General features: G+C 36.8%; 1 protein-coding gene across 3 annotated transcripts in view; it reads left to right on the top strand.

Moving 5' to 3' along the window:
• NKAIN2 (sodium/potassium transporting ATPase interacting 2) overlaps positions 1-11,526 on the top strand; it is a 995,125-nt gene extending 983,599 nt beyond the window's left edge. For 2 of the 3 annotated variants that reach the window (XM_047102356.1, XM_047102357.1), the window contains 3 exons: positions 5,124-5,205; positions 5,893-5,981; positions 9,377-11,526. In XM_047102356.1, coding sequence (XP_046958312.1) covers positions 5,124-5,205; positions 5,893-5,917 — 107 coding nt within the window. In that variant the 3' untranslated portion in view covers positions 5,918-5,981; positions 9,377-11,526. The remainder of the gene's footprint in view (positions 1-5,123; positions 5,206-5,892; positions 5,982-9,376) is intronic. The other variant, XM_047102358.1, reaches the window with a different exon arrangement.
• Positions 11,527-13,674: the final 2,148 nt, after the last annotated feature.

Raw genomic sequence — 13,674 nt, 5'->3', positions numbered from 1 at the left:
GAAAGGATCATTTAAATGTTTATATGGTTTTGGGGCACCTGGGTGGCTTGGTCGGTTAAGCATTCGACTTCAGCTCAGGTCATGATCTCGCGGTCCGTGAGTTCGAGCCCCGCGTCAGGCTCTGTGCTGACAGCTCAGAGCCTGGAACCTGTTTCAGATTCTGTGTCTCCCTCTCTCTCTGCCCCTCCCCTGTTCATGCTCTGTCTCTCTCTGTCTCAAATAAATAATCGTTAAAAAAAATAAAAAATAAATAAATAAATGTTTATATGGTTTTATAGTTCAGAAGAAATGAACTAAACTTTGAAGGATGCTCACCTTATCTCTTCTTAAAGATATGTTACAGAAAAACCAAGACATCTCATTAGTAACTATTACTGGAAAATCCATCATAGGTGGGTTTTGCTTTGATTATTGCTTTGATTATTATTTGATTATTGATTATTATAAGAGTACATCTTCTAGCAAGAGCAGAGGAGAGACGCTAGAGAATAAACAACAAAATGAAGCATCTACAACCAATGGAAGACTCAAAGCAAGCACTCAAAAACTCTTGTTAAATGAATACTATAAAAAGAAAACAAAAGCCTAAAGATTTTAGATTTAATCCAAAATCTGATGCAAAACCTTTGATAACCTTCCAGGAATTTACTGGAATGGCATGAGTGAAAAGCAGAAATCACTTTTCAATATACTTAGGAAGGAAATAGAACACCTCACTTCCAGCCCTGTCCTCAGCTGTTGTGTGTCCCCCAAGCAGTCAAGTAAAACTGTATTTGTCTGTACAGTGAAGATAATTATTCCCACCCACCTCACAGTAATTTTGCAGAGATAATTAATATCACCTGAAAGGGCTTTAGAAACTATTAAGTATTGTGCAATTGTTTGAAACTTTATTTATTTTTTTGTTTATTTGTTTATTTTGAAAGAGAGAGAAGGCACACAAATGAGCATGGTGGGGGGATGGGAGGGGGCAGAGAGAGAGAGAGAGAGGTGAGAGAGAATTCCAAACAGGCTGTGCCTGCTGTCAACACAAAGTCTGGTGTGGGGTTCAAACTCACCAACCATGAGATCTTGACCTGAGCCAAAATCAGGAGTTGGACGCTTAACCGCCTGAGCCACCCAGCACCCCAGAACTTTATTTTTATTTTCAGGAATTAAGGAGATTCCAGAGGAATAACAGGTACACTTTTCTAAATAATGCAGAGATAAGCTACGAACCAAACATCTAGATGCCATCACAATTACTTGGAAAAGGACCTGTCAGATGTTTCATGACCCTTACTGCTCAGAAAAGTTTCACAGCATGTAGCAGCCACTTTATAGACTTGATAAATGTGATTATGTAAAAGAAAAGGAAAATAGACCAAAGCGTATTAACAGTATTCTAAAAATGTAAGTTAACCCCAGTGACTCATTTTTTTGAAAAAGAAAAAAATAGTTTCTTCTACTTCTTTTTTTCACCCATGTGACACCACAAGGAGTTCCATATGTGGTTGAAGCATCATCTGGAAAAGAAGAGCAAGGAATCACATCTACCTACACTGACCACCGTAATATTAACTATAGTGGTTGGTTGGATCCAGCTTATTTCTATTCCTCTCCCTCAAGTCTTTAGGAAGACATCCAAACAATTACTGGGAATGAATGCGTGTGGAAATTGGCCTTACATAATTTCCTTGGCTGTGAACTAAAGCATGTTTATAAAATATGCCCTTTGATTGTTGCTTAAATTTGAATACCTCCCTCATAAGTGAAATGGTAAAAATCCATCGTGGCTACATTTAGATCCTCTTCTTTTTCATCTTGGTTCTGAATCACCTGCTGTTGGATCCTTTTTTATGGCTCCAGACGATCTGAATGATCAGAAAAATGGCAATCCTTCCATCAGAGTTTTTATGTGATCCTCCCCACATGGGGAGTTGTAAGCCAGCACTACCAAGCCCTACACCAGATGGCTAATGAAAGCAAGCCCTAGACAAGTCAAACACTGTTCACAACACATACTAAGGACACACCTCATTTCCCTTCTGGCCTTTTCTCATGTCTTAGGAAGGTCTACATTGCTCCCAACTCAAGCTTTGTTTTCCATTTTTGGTCCTGATTCTATCCATTGGACTTGAAGATTCATCTTGGTTTCTTTTAGTTATCCTTTGATTGTAGAGTGACTACAATCTTTGGTTTGTAACTACCATCTGACCTTTTCTGCTATCCATCTCAAACCCCTGGAAACAAGCCCGAGAAATATTTCAAAATACCAATAACAATAACAATAAACCTGAGTTTAACTCGGATCTCAATTTCAGTGGAAGAGACACTAACCAGGAAATTCTAACACTGTGAATACCTCTCAGTAAACTAGTCCTTAATCAAGTTTCAATGTTGACAAGAGAAAACCCAAATAAAAGGGAATTTAGGCACTATCTGAAATTAATTTCCAATCATAGACAATAATTTCTCAAAATACAAACCTTAAATATAGTTGACATTCAATTATTGTATAGCTTTTCTGGTACCCTTTATATTAGCTAATGTATGCATACAGGCAATTCAGGAAACAAAGGAGGTTCCTTCTCTTAATTCATCTTCTGGTATGGTTCCATCGTTATCCCAAATTAAACATTTTCTGTTTCTCTTTCTCCTACACTGCATGGCTTAAAAGATTTATAAAGAAAATCCTGAATTTTTTCAGGGGCTTTTAATTTTCTTCCTCCACACCATATGTCTCACCCAGGGCTCTACATTCCTTATTTTATTTTATCCTCATACTAATTGTATGAAATAAGTATTTTAATTCCTGTTTTAAGAAATGTTAAATGATATGTCTGTGGTTACACAGCTGGCAAGTGGTCAAAGCAGTATTTGAACCTTGATCCTTTTAACACCATGGCCTTTGTTCTTATACTATTCCACTTTTGATAAGAAGAGAAATTCATCCTAGAAAAATGTGTTCTCAAGATAAAAAGAAATGAGACATTAAACCATGAAAAACATGAAACGACCTTACAGACACATTACTAAGTGAAATAAGACAATCGGGAAAGGTTCCAGTACTGTATCAATCCCACTCTGTGACATTCTAGAAAAGGCAAGCCTATGGAAACAGTACAAAGATCAGTGGTTGCTAGAGATTGGGGAAGGGATGGATAAAGGCAGAGCACAGAGGATTTTTAGGGCAGCAAAATGATTCTGTATGAGACTAACACTGTGGAGGCAGGTCATTATACATTCATCAAAAAACATAGTTTAAAACACCAAATGTGAACCCTAATGTAAACTCTGGACTTTGGGTGATAATGATGTGTCAGTGTAAATTCATCAGTTGTAATCATGTACCACTCTGGTGAGGGATGTTACTAGTGGCAGAGTTTGTTGGAGGGGCTATATAGGAACTCTTTGTACTTTCTGCTTAATTTTGCTATAAACTTAAAACAACTCTAAAAAATAAAATCTATTAAAAAATATTTCCCCATTATATAAACAGACATCATGGACTTTATGTTACTTCATACTTTGCTCCAATTTCTACCTGTAGCACCTGAATCTCACAGTTGAGGGGGGGAGAAAGAGAACAAAATCTAGTCAAAGCTAAACCAATAGAATATGACTCTAGAACAAGTAAAGATATCCACAGGCATCCTGTTTCAGTCTCTATATTCCTTTCTCTCTCCTATCATCTGTCTTGCCAGCTTTTCATCAGTTTGCCTCTTTTATCCCTACCACACAGCCTTTAAGTCCAGGAGCAGAAAAGAAAAAAATAAACACAAAACTTTTTCCCAGTATTCTTAGTATTTACTGTTTCATCGATCTGTGGGCAAGAATTCAGACAGGGCACCATGAGAATGGCTTTTCTTTGATCTCAGGGGCCTCAGCTGGGAAGACTCTATGACTGGGTTGACTAAGCAGCTTGAAGCTGGAATCATTTGGAGGCATTTTCTCTCACGTGTCCAGGCTATCAGCGGGAACCTCAGCTAGCCTATCAGTCAAAATACACATACCATTGGCTTCTTCATTGATCTTTTCACATGGACTTGTTTGGGCACGGTGGCTGTGTTCTAAGCATCTCAAAAGACAATAGGGAAATGTATGACATCTCTATGATCTGGCCTTGAAAGCCACATAGTTTCATTTCTACCATATTCATTAAAGTAGCCACTAAGTTCTACCCAGGTTCAAGTGGAAAGGACACAGACCAAAACCACCAGAAGGGAGGAGTGTCAAGGCCACAGTGTAAGCAGATATGAAATAGGAGATATTATTACAGCCATTTTGGGTAATTTTGTTATATGTTATTATATTTTAAATATCGAAGTATGTATTGCATTTGAATGTTTGGTTAAACTTTGCTCTACATCTTTATTTCTGATTGCCTATTTCAGATTATAAAACACATAATGGCAGGCACAACCATGTTGAATTAATTTACACAAGCTCCATCATAGCACCTTGTACTTGACAATCATAGTATATAATATCATTACTAGTGCTGCAATTGCTGATAGGTACATGCACTTAAGCGATCATTATTCTTTACATTTGTAATGTGTTGCAGAAAATCTCCACACTAACCAAAAAAGACATACAGCATCTTTACTCTGCAAGTGAATTTTATTATTCCAATTAGGTCTTGGTTGCTTGAGAAGAGTACATAATTTCTTCTCCCAAGTGAATAGATTCTTTTTTTTTTTTTTTATTTTTAAATTTTTTTTTTTCAACGTTTATTTGTCTTTGGGACAGAGAGAGACAGAGCATGAACGGGGGAGGGGCAGAGAGAGGGAGACACAGAATCGGAAACAGGCTCCAGGCTCTGAGCCATCAGCCCAGAGCCTGACGCGGGGCTCGAACTCACGGACCGCGAGATCGTGACCTGGCTGAAGTCGGACGCTTAACCGACTGCGCCACCCAGGCGCCCCCCAAGTGAATAGATTCTTGTAAAGCAATAATTGAATCTCACAGTTGAGGGGGGAAATATCACTACCCTGAAGGAACTGTTTTCCTCCACAATTAGTCACTTAGGTTTTAATAGATTATTAAGCGGTTTATATTAGTAATCTGTGTGAGATCTTGATCATGAATGCTAAACTCTTTTGAAAAGTTAACTAATGAAAGCAATTGTCCCTTTTCAGTTGATTTCATAGGTGGCTTTGATTCTTATGGCTATCAAGGGCCTCAGAAGACATCTCATTTACAACTACAGCCTATGTACATGTAAGTACTTTATTTTGGAGGTATTCTATGATACTAAAAGACGATTAAGTAAGCACTGTCATGGTGCAAAATAGATGGCATGCAGCTTTCCTTCAACTACATACTTCCAGTATTTTCTCTTCTACTAATGTTGTTTTGGCTGGGATAATTCTAATAACATTTTCTTCATAATTCATTTTTAAATTTAACTTATCAGAAATGCCATTTCTAAAGTTACTTTTAGTCTTATATAAAGTATCAACTACATAGCTAAAAAGCCTTTATTAATATTTCTTTGAATACTTTATTAATACTTCTTTGAATGACCCAAAAGTTATATATTTTGAAAATGATATAACATTATGGGTAGTTATATGCAACTATATGTAAACTATGTGTTCTGGTTTTCCCAGGAGAGTCTCAGTTTACATAGGTTGTCCTGGTATAGTTATTACCAGTACCTCTTCTTACTCTCAAAAGTATTCTCATTTGGATGATAAATGATAGGCTATATATAGTTATATATAGTATAACCCTATAGTTATATATAGTGTTAAAAAAAACTGAGCAATAATATTCTTTATTCTTTTTCTGATGTGAAGTGAAAATTACGCCAGAAGAGTAACACTGAAATTTATCAGACCCTTAACTCTAGCACTCAAGAGAGCAGACATACAATCAGAGCCTGATTTTTATATCTGTGTTTAGGCAAATTCCCTTGGATAACAACTGATAACAAATTCTATATATCAGCATCAAGTGATATGCTGAATTGCAAGCGAAGATCAAAATAGAAAGTAAGATTCCAATTCATTTTGAAATGTGAGCTTCTCTCTTTGAAGATATGTGTTTGTCGTCATTGTCCTCCACCATTGAATCATTTTGCCTTTTAGTATTGTTAATGTCTAGGATGATAAATGGATTTGGAGTATTTCTCTTCCAAGAGATTAAAGTAATCTTTATACACCTCCTTGTAAGCTTCTCTTTAAAAGGGGAACGATCTATGCATCATGCCTGCGCTTTTCTTTGGAAGTATTTGGCAATACCACCCATAAAAAAGACCTGATCTGTTCAGAAATCCACCAATACTATATGCATTCAAAGCCTTCCCTCTGCAAACAGTGCATCACACAATCTCTTTTGTATCCCCATACCCACTGCCCTAAATCAGGGTTCATTACCTTATGTTTTCCTGTCTCTTTCTAATTTTAGTACCTCTGTCCCGTCTTCCATGTGGCTGCCAAATTACTCTTCCCAAAGTACCACTTTGACTCTTTCCCCTCCTTGTCCCCAAACTATCAGTTAATCCCTATTACCTACTAAACAAAGTCCACATTGCTTACCGTAGCTTACAAGTATCCTCTGACCTGGCCCCAATATCTTGCTGAAATATTCTCTCTTCTCTTCAACCCTTAACAACTTTTGACTCCCAACCATATGCAGCTGATGCTAGGAGATACTGGGAAAGTGTAATAATGAATAAGATCTGGCTCCTGTCCTGATGAATCTTATAATCTATTGAGGGCATTAGTAGTCTGCCATCTTACCCATTTTTTGCCGGTGAAACTAGAACTCTTGCTTTCCACCAATATGACATGAGTTTCTCTAGTTGCCCATGCTGTTCTCTTGACACCAAACATATTTTTTTTCCAAGATGAAATGCCACTATCCTTCAAATTATATCTTAAAATATATATTTTATGGAAGAGTTTTAAATCTCTTTTTCCTCTGATACTTCTCTTTTTTTTTTCTTTTGCCTAGCACTATACTTGTTTTCTGTTTAGGCCAAAATTTCCTGTCCTCCCAGGAAGACTTGATAGCTCACACAAAAAGTAAAATTACAAACTCTTTAAGTTCCTTACCACTCTTCCCTATATTGTATCATAGCTTTATATAAAGTGTTCTATTAAAACATAAAGGCAAAGCAATACAGGACAGTGGTTAAGAGGACCTAGAAGGCAGAGTACTAGAGATGAAATTCTTTATGACCTTGGACATACAACTTGATTTGAATAACTTTAATTATTCTCATCAAATCTAAGTCTCCTTACCTGCAAAAGAGAGATGATAGCATATGTACTTCATATAATTATTTTGAATTTATAAGTATATGAGACGTAAAACATGCCACATGGTAAATGCTTAAGAAACATAACTTAGTAGTACTGGGAACAATGCTTATGTGAACCAATATTACTCATGAAAAGACTTTATCGAATCAGAAATCAATATACTATACAATATAATATATAATATACTATATTTCATAGTATATGAAGGGATTTCCTCTGGAAACAATAGATCATATATAATATCCACCCAAATAACATGCAACAATATGTGCTCAAGAGTAGACCAGAACATCTAGAAAGCTTGTAATTGCTTATTTCTGACAATATCACATAGCATTTCTTCATCATGTAACACTTCATTGTGCTTATGAATATGATCAATAAATATGATCAAGCTATAATAAGTTACATGTAACCACATATATAGGATTAGCTATCTTAGAGAATGCTAATTATACATGATCAAGTATATTGTTTCAAATCAGGCATCCATAATTCTAATGTCTTCAAAAAGGGGACCCTGCATATTTAATATCCATCATTAAATTCCTGAGGACCAAACTTACCATGATTTTATTAAATAGAAGACTTTAAATGACAAACAAAAAGTAATAAAAATATTATTTTCTTCCTTACTGCCTGGGAACACTAAAATTATGTAAGAAGTTTCAAGTCTCACTGCTCATGAAAAAAGTTGAATGTTCCATGACATTCAGATTTAGGAAGTTAGAATTAATTGCATATAACAAATGACTAGTCAAAATACTACCACTGCCCCTTCTACAAAACATCCCCTTACCGGACTTCAAGTTCTACAACACTGAGATTTTATTTTACAGATGAGGAAACTGGAGGAAGAGAAAGGAAAACAAAGGTCACACAACCTGTTAGTTGTGCCACCCCCAATTATCAACCAGTTTTCCTAACCCCTTAGTTCAGTGTTCTTTCCAAACTCTTAGACCTGTGAGTTTGCTCTGGCATTCATTATATTTTCTGATTTTTAATGTACTTAGTTGTACTTCTCACACTAACTTGGCTGCCATACCTCCAAACATGCCTGCACCCCTCCCTTTCTCTGCAACCAACTATCCTCTTCTGATTTTACATTATGCAGTAGCCTTCAACATGGTAGCCTTCAGAACCACTCATCTGACAGCCATCGCCTATTCAAACCCTGTGAAAAACCAAAAGTGACTCATGCATAAATTTCACCCCTGCTGAGAAGAAGGGACCCGAACATCTCCTATGTCTTTGTCCTTTAGGGAGTAGCTTTTCCTGTCAACCTGCCATAATAAGTCTCATAAAGTAAGAGTAATTCAACATCATGGTCCGGTTCAAGCACTTTCACTATATTATATAGCAACTGGAAATAAAAGCTGTTCCTTAGAAGGAACGCAAATGCTTAAAAAAGTAATGTGCAGTTTTAGCTGTGGGATTTCCATTATGCCCAGCAAATCCATGGCTAAGAGCTTTGAAAACACTGCCCTGACTGACTTCCATTCACAGCCACGTTTCAGTTCCTACAGTCATTGAATAGACAGCCCTCTCTTTTTTAGTTAAGTTGGGAGAATGTTCTGTAATTCTTTAGATTATCTGTCATCCATCCTAAAAGAGAAGGTTTTCATTAATTTGTTTCATATGGTTTGGTAAACTTCTTTGAAACAAATAATAGCCATGAAGCTCCCTCACAAAAACATTCCCATGTCCACAGGTTAATTTTCTAACAAAGTAGCTGTTTTGACTACCACTGACCTATGTGCCATCGCCAGTAGAGATGTGTTTGGGCTCCCGCAGTATAAACTGTGAGAATATCCCATGGTATATTAGCAACATTTGAAAACACTGAATTCTTTTTGGCAGCCTAATTGTATAGCAATGCATATTCATTTCATTTGTCCCCAGAAATGGATTTTAAATTATCATAAGTGGCCACTTTACCCAAGAGGTTACAGAGGAAAAAGAAACGGAGAGGAAAGTTGTCTCATTTTAAGCACAATTTGGGCTTGGACTTTTTTGTGTTTAATTTTTGCTTGTTCTTGTGCTTGGAGAGGTGAGAAAGATGCTGGGCTCTCCCCCTTGATTAAAAACAACTTTTCTTTCTCTCTCTTTCTCTCTACCAGGTCAAAATAATACAGATGGCCTCAGTATGTCAGCTCCTGGACCTTTCAAAGAACTTGTTTTGCAGTGGCCTCCTGCATTTTATGAAGAGCAAGAAGCAACTGAGTTTAAATATATATACATGTTAACAGAACAAACATAAAGCCTCTACATACACTGACACACACACACACACACACACACACGCACACACGCACACACGCACAGAGGCACATACTAATTCCTCTTGGCCTCCTCTTTCTAACTGAAACAAATATGCAGGACACTCCCATCTTGGATTTCCTGAAAGTAGGCTTCTTTCTCCCAGGCCTTTGGAAAGTTCATAAGGAGATGTGTTGGTGCCCTCTGCTGGCCGTCACTAACTACTCTGCAGCCCAGCCAGTCGGCCTCTGTGAGCTGCAAAGTCATCCAGGGCACATTAGTTTGACAGCCCTGTCTTCTGCACTCCATACGTCTTGATAGCACCACGGCTACGTAGGCAATGTAATTGCAAAAACAAACAAAACATGCCATGATGACCTTGTAACCGAAGTCCGAAATGGCAGGTTGTTTGCCCTAAAGGCTATACCGTACATACTTGCCTTAACCCACCTAAGTTGTGCGCCCGAGTCTCAGTGCAGACCTCCCCAAGTCACTTCCTTTAGGCTAACACACTGCTATTAATTCCGAACGAGTTTGAGTCTGTGTGTTTCACGTCAAGAAACAGGACTGCATAGCTCAGCAGCTCAGTGTGTCTGTGTACAAAAACTGCCAGCTGTCAGCAAAGTGCTTTATCATTGAACCTCCATGGTGGCCAAAAACAGACAAGTGACAATAACAACAACAACAATAATCATGTTCTTTATAATTCTTAAATATGGTCTTCTGAAGGGGTTGGGTGGGACAAAGCAAAATTTATTAATCTACTAAACTCATAATCTACTGGAAGCAGAGAACAGAAATGGCTTAACTCACTGATTTTATTTACTGCACTCTAGGTGCTTTTATAAGTATCTACAAATGTCTTTTACTAACACAGAAACAGCTGTGGATTTCTATCAACAGAGGCCAACTGAATATGTATTAGCTATGTTTACTCTTTTATATCTAATTCAAATGGAAGACCCTACGTAGGTGAACTTTTTTTCCTAACTTCAGCGTACGAGATTATTTTTTGGGTGGGCGGGGGGAGCAATAGTTACCTTGGTGAAATATTTGAGATCTCTTTGTGGTATTTGGGGGATCTGTTGTGTGTTAGAGTGTATTTTAATCCTCCTGTATTATTGTGGCAGAAAAACTGTGCTGTTAACGTAGTTGGCAACAAGATGCCTTTGGAAACTTAATAGTAGGTCAATGTGTTTATGGAATATTCTGAATTCCTAGGAAATTTTGTTCTATATACTCAAGCATTATTTGGTTTTCATTAGTGGGAAACATAATTAGCTCAGGCTTATCAGGAACTCCGAAGAGTCATGTTTTTTCTTGGATCCACCTGAGATGCTAAAATCAATTTTTTTAAAACTAATACAACATCCTTCAGTGCAGTGAAATTGAGACTTGAAAAGTTACAAATTGGCATGGAGCAATGTTTTCTCTCTTGGTTTCTATGTAGTTTCTTCAGTTATTGGGTTAACCTACTTTGGACCTTAGCCCATCCAGATCTACATAAACCAGCCCCATTACTGTGTTTGCATGGACGTCTGTGAAATACACACATATACATTCAAAAACGATAAAGGAACAAGGGTTATATTGGAACATAAACTAAAAAAAAAAAAAAAAAAAAAAAAAAAAAAAAAAAAAGGTTCCAGCACTTGTGCTTGAATTTTCTCAGTGGCTTGTATATGTTTGTCCATACATACATGTATAAAATAAATAATTGCAAACATGTCAGTGAAACCTCATATGATGATTTTATAGTGACATGCATGTTTAATGTAGGAGAAAAATATTTACCAATTTATTGTCCTCTGATTCTTAAAATTTAAATACTCTACATGCCAGAAACTATTCTAATGTGACTATTAACGTGAAAATTAAAATGAGGTTTCACTGTACATTCATGCTGTGATGAGATTCCACCTTATAGGACATGTATATGGATAGAGATTTAAGTGCACAGAGAACAAGCCCTCATATTCCTGCTTTAAGTTGCAGCCAAGCTATCACTTAATCACTACTATCATCACCACCAAAATTTTCAAAACCAGTTGTTGACTACTAAAGAGTAATTCGTGGACAGGTCTTCTTTTGGGAGCAGTGAGCACAGTAGTGTGATTATATCTGGAAAACCATCTGAGTTGTACAGCTGATTCCTCCTCAAAATCCGGTGAAGAATGCTATTTTTCTAGGCTGAGCTTTTGTTATAAACCTAATATTCAGAAGGCAAGAGTTACAATCCTGATGTGTCTTTTTTTTTTTTTGCGTTTGTTAATTCTGAATGTATTTTTAACAGAGTGATTTTTTTGACTTACTAGTGTAATTTGCATTTTAAAAATAAATGGAAAAACAATTAAGCTTCTGAGCCATCCCTGAAAGCCCCTCCTTCTCACAGTGTATCTGATTATATCATTGACAAGGAAAACCTATTAAATTTACATGAAGGCAACGCTGATGTTCTGTGCTATGCAGGAATGGATATGTCAGCAATAAAAAGAAATTGCCAGGTCATGGCACCATGTTAGCTCAGTCATAGGTAGCACGCACTTTCATTATCCCCTAACACTAAGGGATCTTTTACAAGACTGCCTGGAATAGACTTGCTGTCATTTGGGGAACTTTTTTTTTTCCTTTCAATCTGGAATTTAGAGTTAGCATCAGGCTAATAGCTGACAGAGGTGTTAGGGCACTATGTTAAAAACCTTTGCTTAACATAGGTGGGTTTTTTCTTTTTTTAAAGGTCAAATTATTTAAAATAAAATGATTTAGAATACTCATTTAGTCATTGCTCCTTTGAGGACCAATCGTTGACAACACTATAAGTGAACCATGTTGGGGTAGGGTAGGCAAGCAGAAAAGATTCACCCAAGGAATTTATGATTGCGTAACCATAATTTCAGCTGAGGTTCACTGTGTAGCTGAAAGGGAGAGAAGGTAGAGGGATCAGGCTTGGGCTGTCTCAGGCTTGGGCTGCTGTTGGGGCTCTTTCATTGCACAACCCCCAGAAGCCAAAATGCAGAAATTGATTGAAAATGAAAAAGGCTTTGAGGCAACATTCCAAGAAGCTGAAGATCAACTTGTAGAATTTGACATCCTGGCCACACGGTGAGTCTTGGAAATGATGAAGCCTGTTTTTACTTTTGTTCCCTGTGTGAAAGGTGTGTTGATATGGTTCATTGTGGATGACTGGCAGGATGTTGCTTCATACTGTGAGGTCAAATACACACATCTCAGTTGCAAAAAAAGGGATAAAAGTTAATAAAGCAACTATATATATATATATATATATACCCTAAAGAAAAGATTCCCACCTCTGGAGTTCTCAAATAAGGTGTGCATTTGGTAAGTAATAAATATTATTTGTTGACGGCACCAAGATCTTCATTTGTAACTGTTGAAATCCTAATCTCTAATACAGTGAAAGAAATAGCCAACATTCCATTATACTATAACAAATGGGTCATAAACTCAGAAATACAAGCTCATTTTATGTAGGTTACATTACAGAACAAACTTTTGAGATCCAAACCCATTTATTGTAGAGACAGTAAGCTAAGGCCCACAGAGATCAAGAAATTACTCAAGACTACCATTTATTGTGAAAATGCAAATCACTCACCATTCTACAACAAATTCCTGTATGCGTACTCTGACCATAATAGAATAAATCAAATCCCAGGCAATGGGATTTGTCAACTGACCCTGGACTGTTAAATCAGAATGAACCCTGATAAGGAAGACTCTAAGATAGTATAAGATCATGAAATGTGTCTGAATTATTGTGTATTAGGTTCAATATAGTCTCAATGTTAAATATGTTTTATTATCTTACAGTTTTTTATACACCAAAACTCATACCCACATGTAAATGTCGTCGACAAATTATGTTTGTTTTCAAGGTTTAGAAGTTTTTCTGTTATTTCTCGTATAATGCATTTGTGAATAGTTAATATTAGAGAGATTGAGATTACTTGAACTGTTTCATCATGAAAATACTTACCGCGATTGACAAGACTATCTTTCTTCAGACATTTGATCCATCTCTGATAAAATTTCAGCACTAAACACTTGTACTCAGAAAGCTTTGATACCAAGATCCTTACATTGTAAAACACTGAAGCCCCAGTTATTCTCACCACATGTGAATCTTTGCTTAGGATCT

Source organism: Lynx rufus, unplaced genomic scaffold (genome assembly GCF_022079265.1).
Source record: "Lynx rufus isolate CCGP_SWC_20201006 ecotype Redwood Valley unplaced genomic scaffold, mLynRuf1.p SCAF_6, whole genome shotgun sequence".
In the NCBI taxonomy this organism is placed as follows: Eukaryota; Metazoa; Chordata; class Mammalia; order Carnivora; family Felidae; genus Lynx; species Lynx rufus.
Note: the sequence above shows the minus strand (reverse complement) of the source record. Positions and strands in the feature narration are given on the sequence as shown.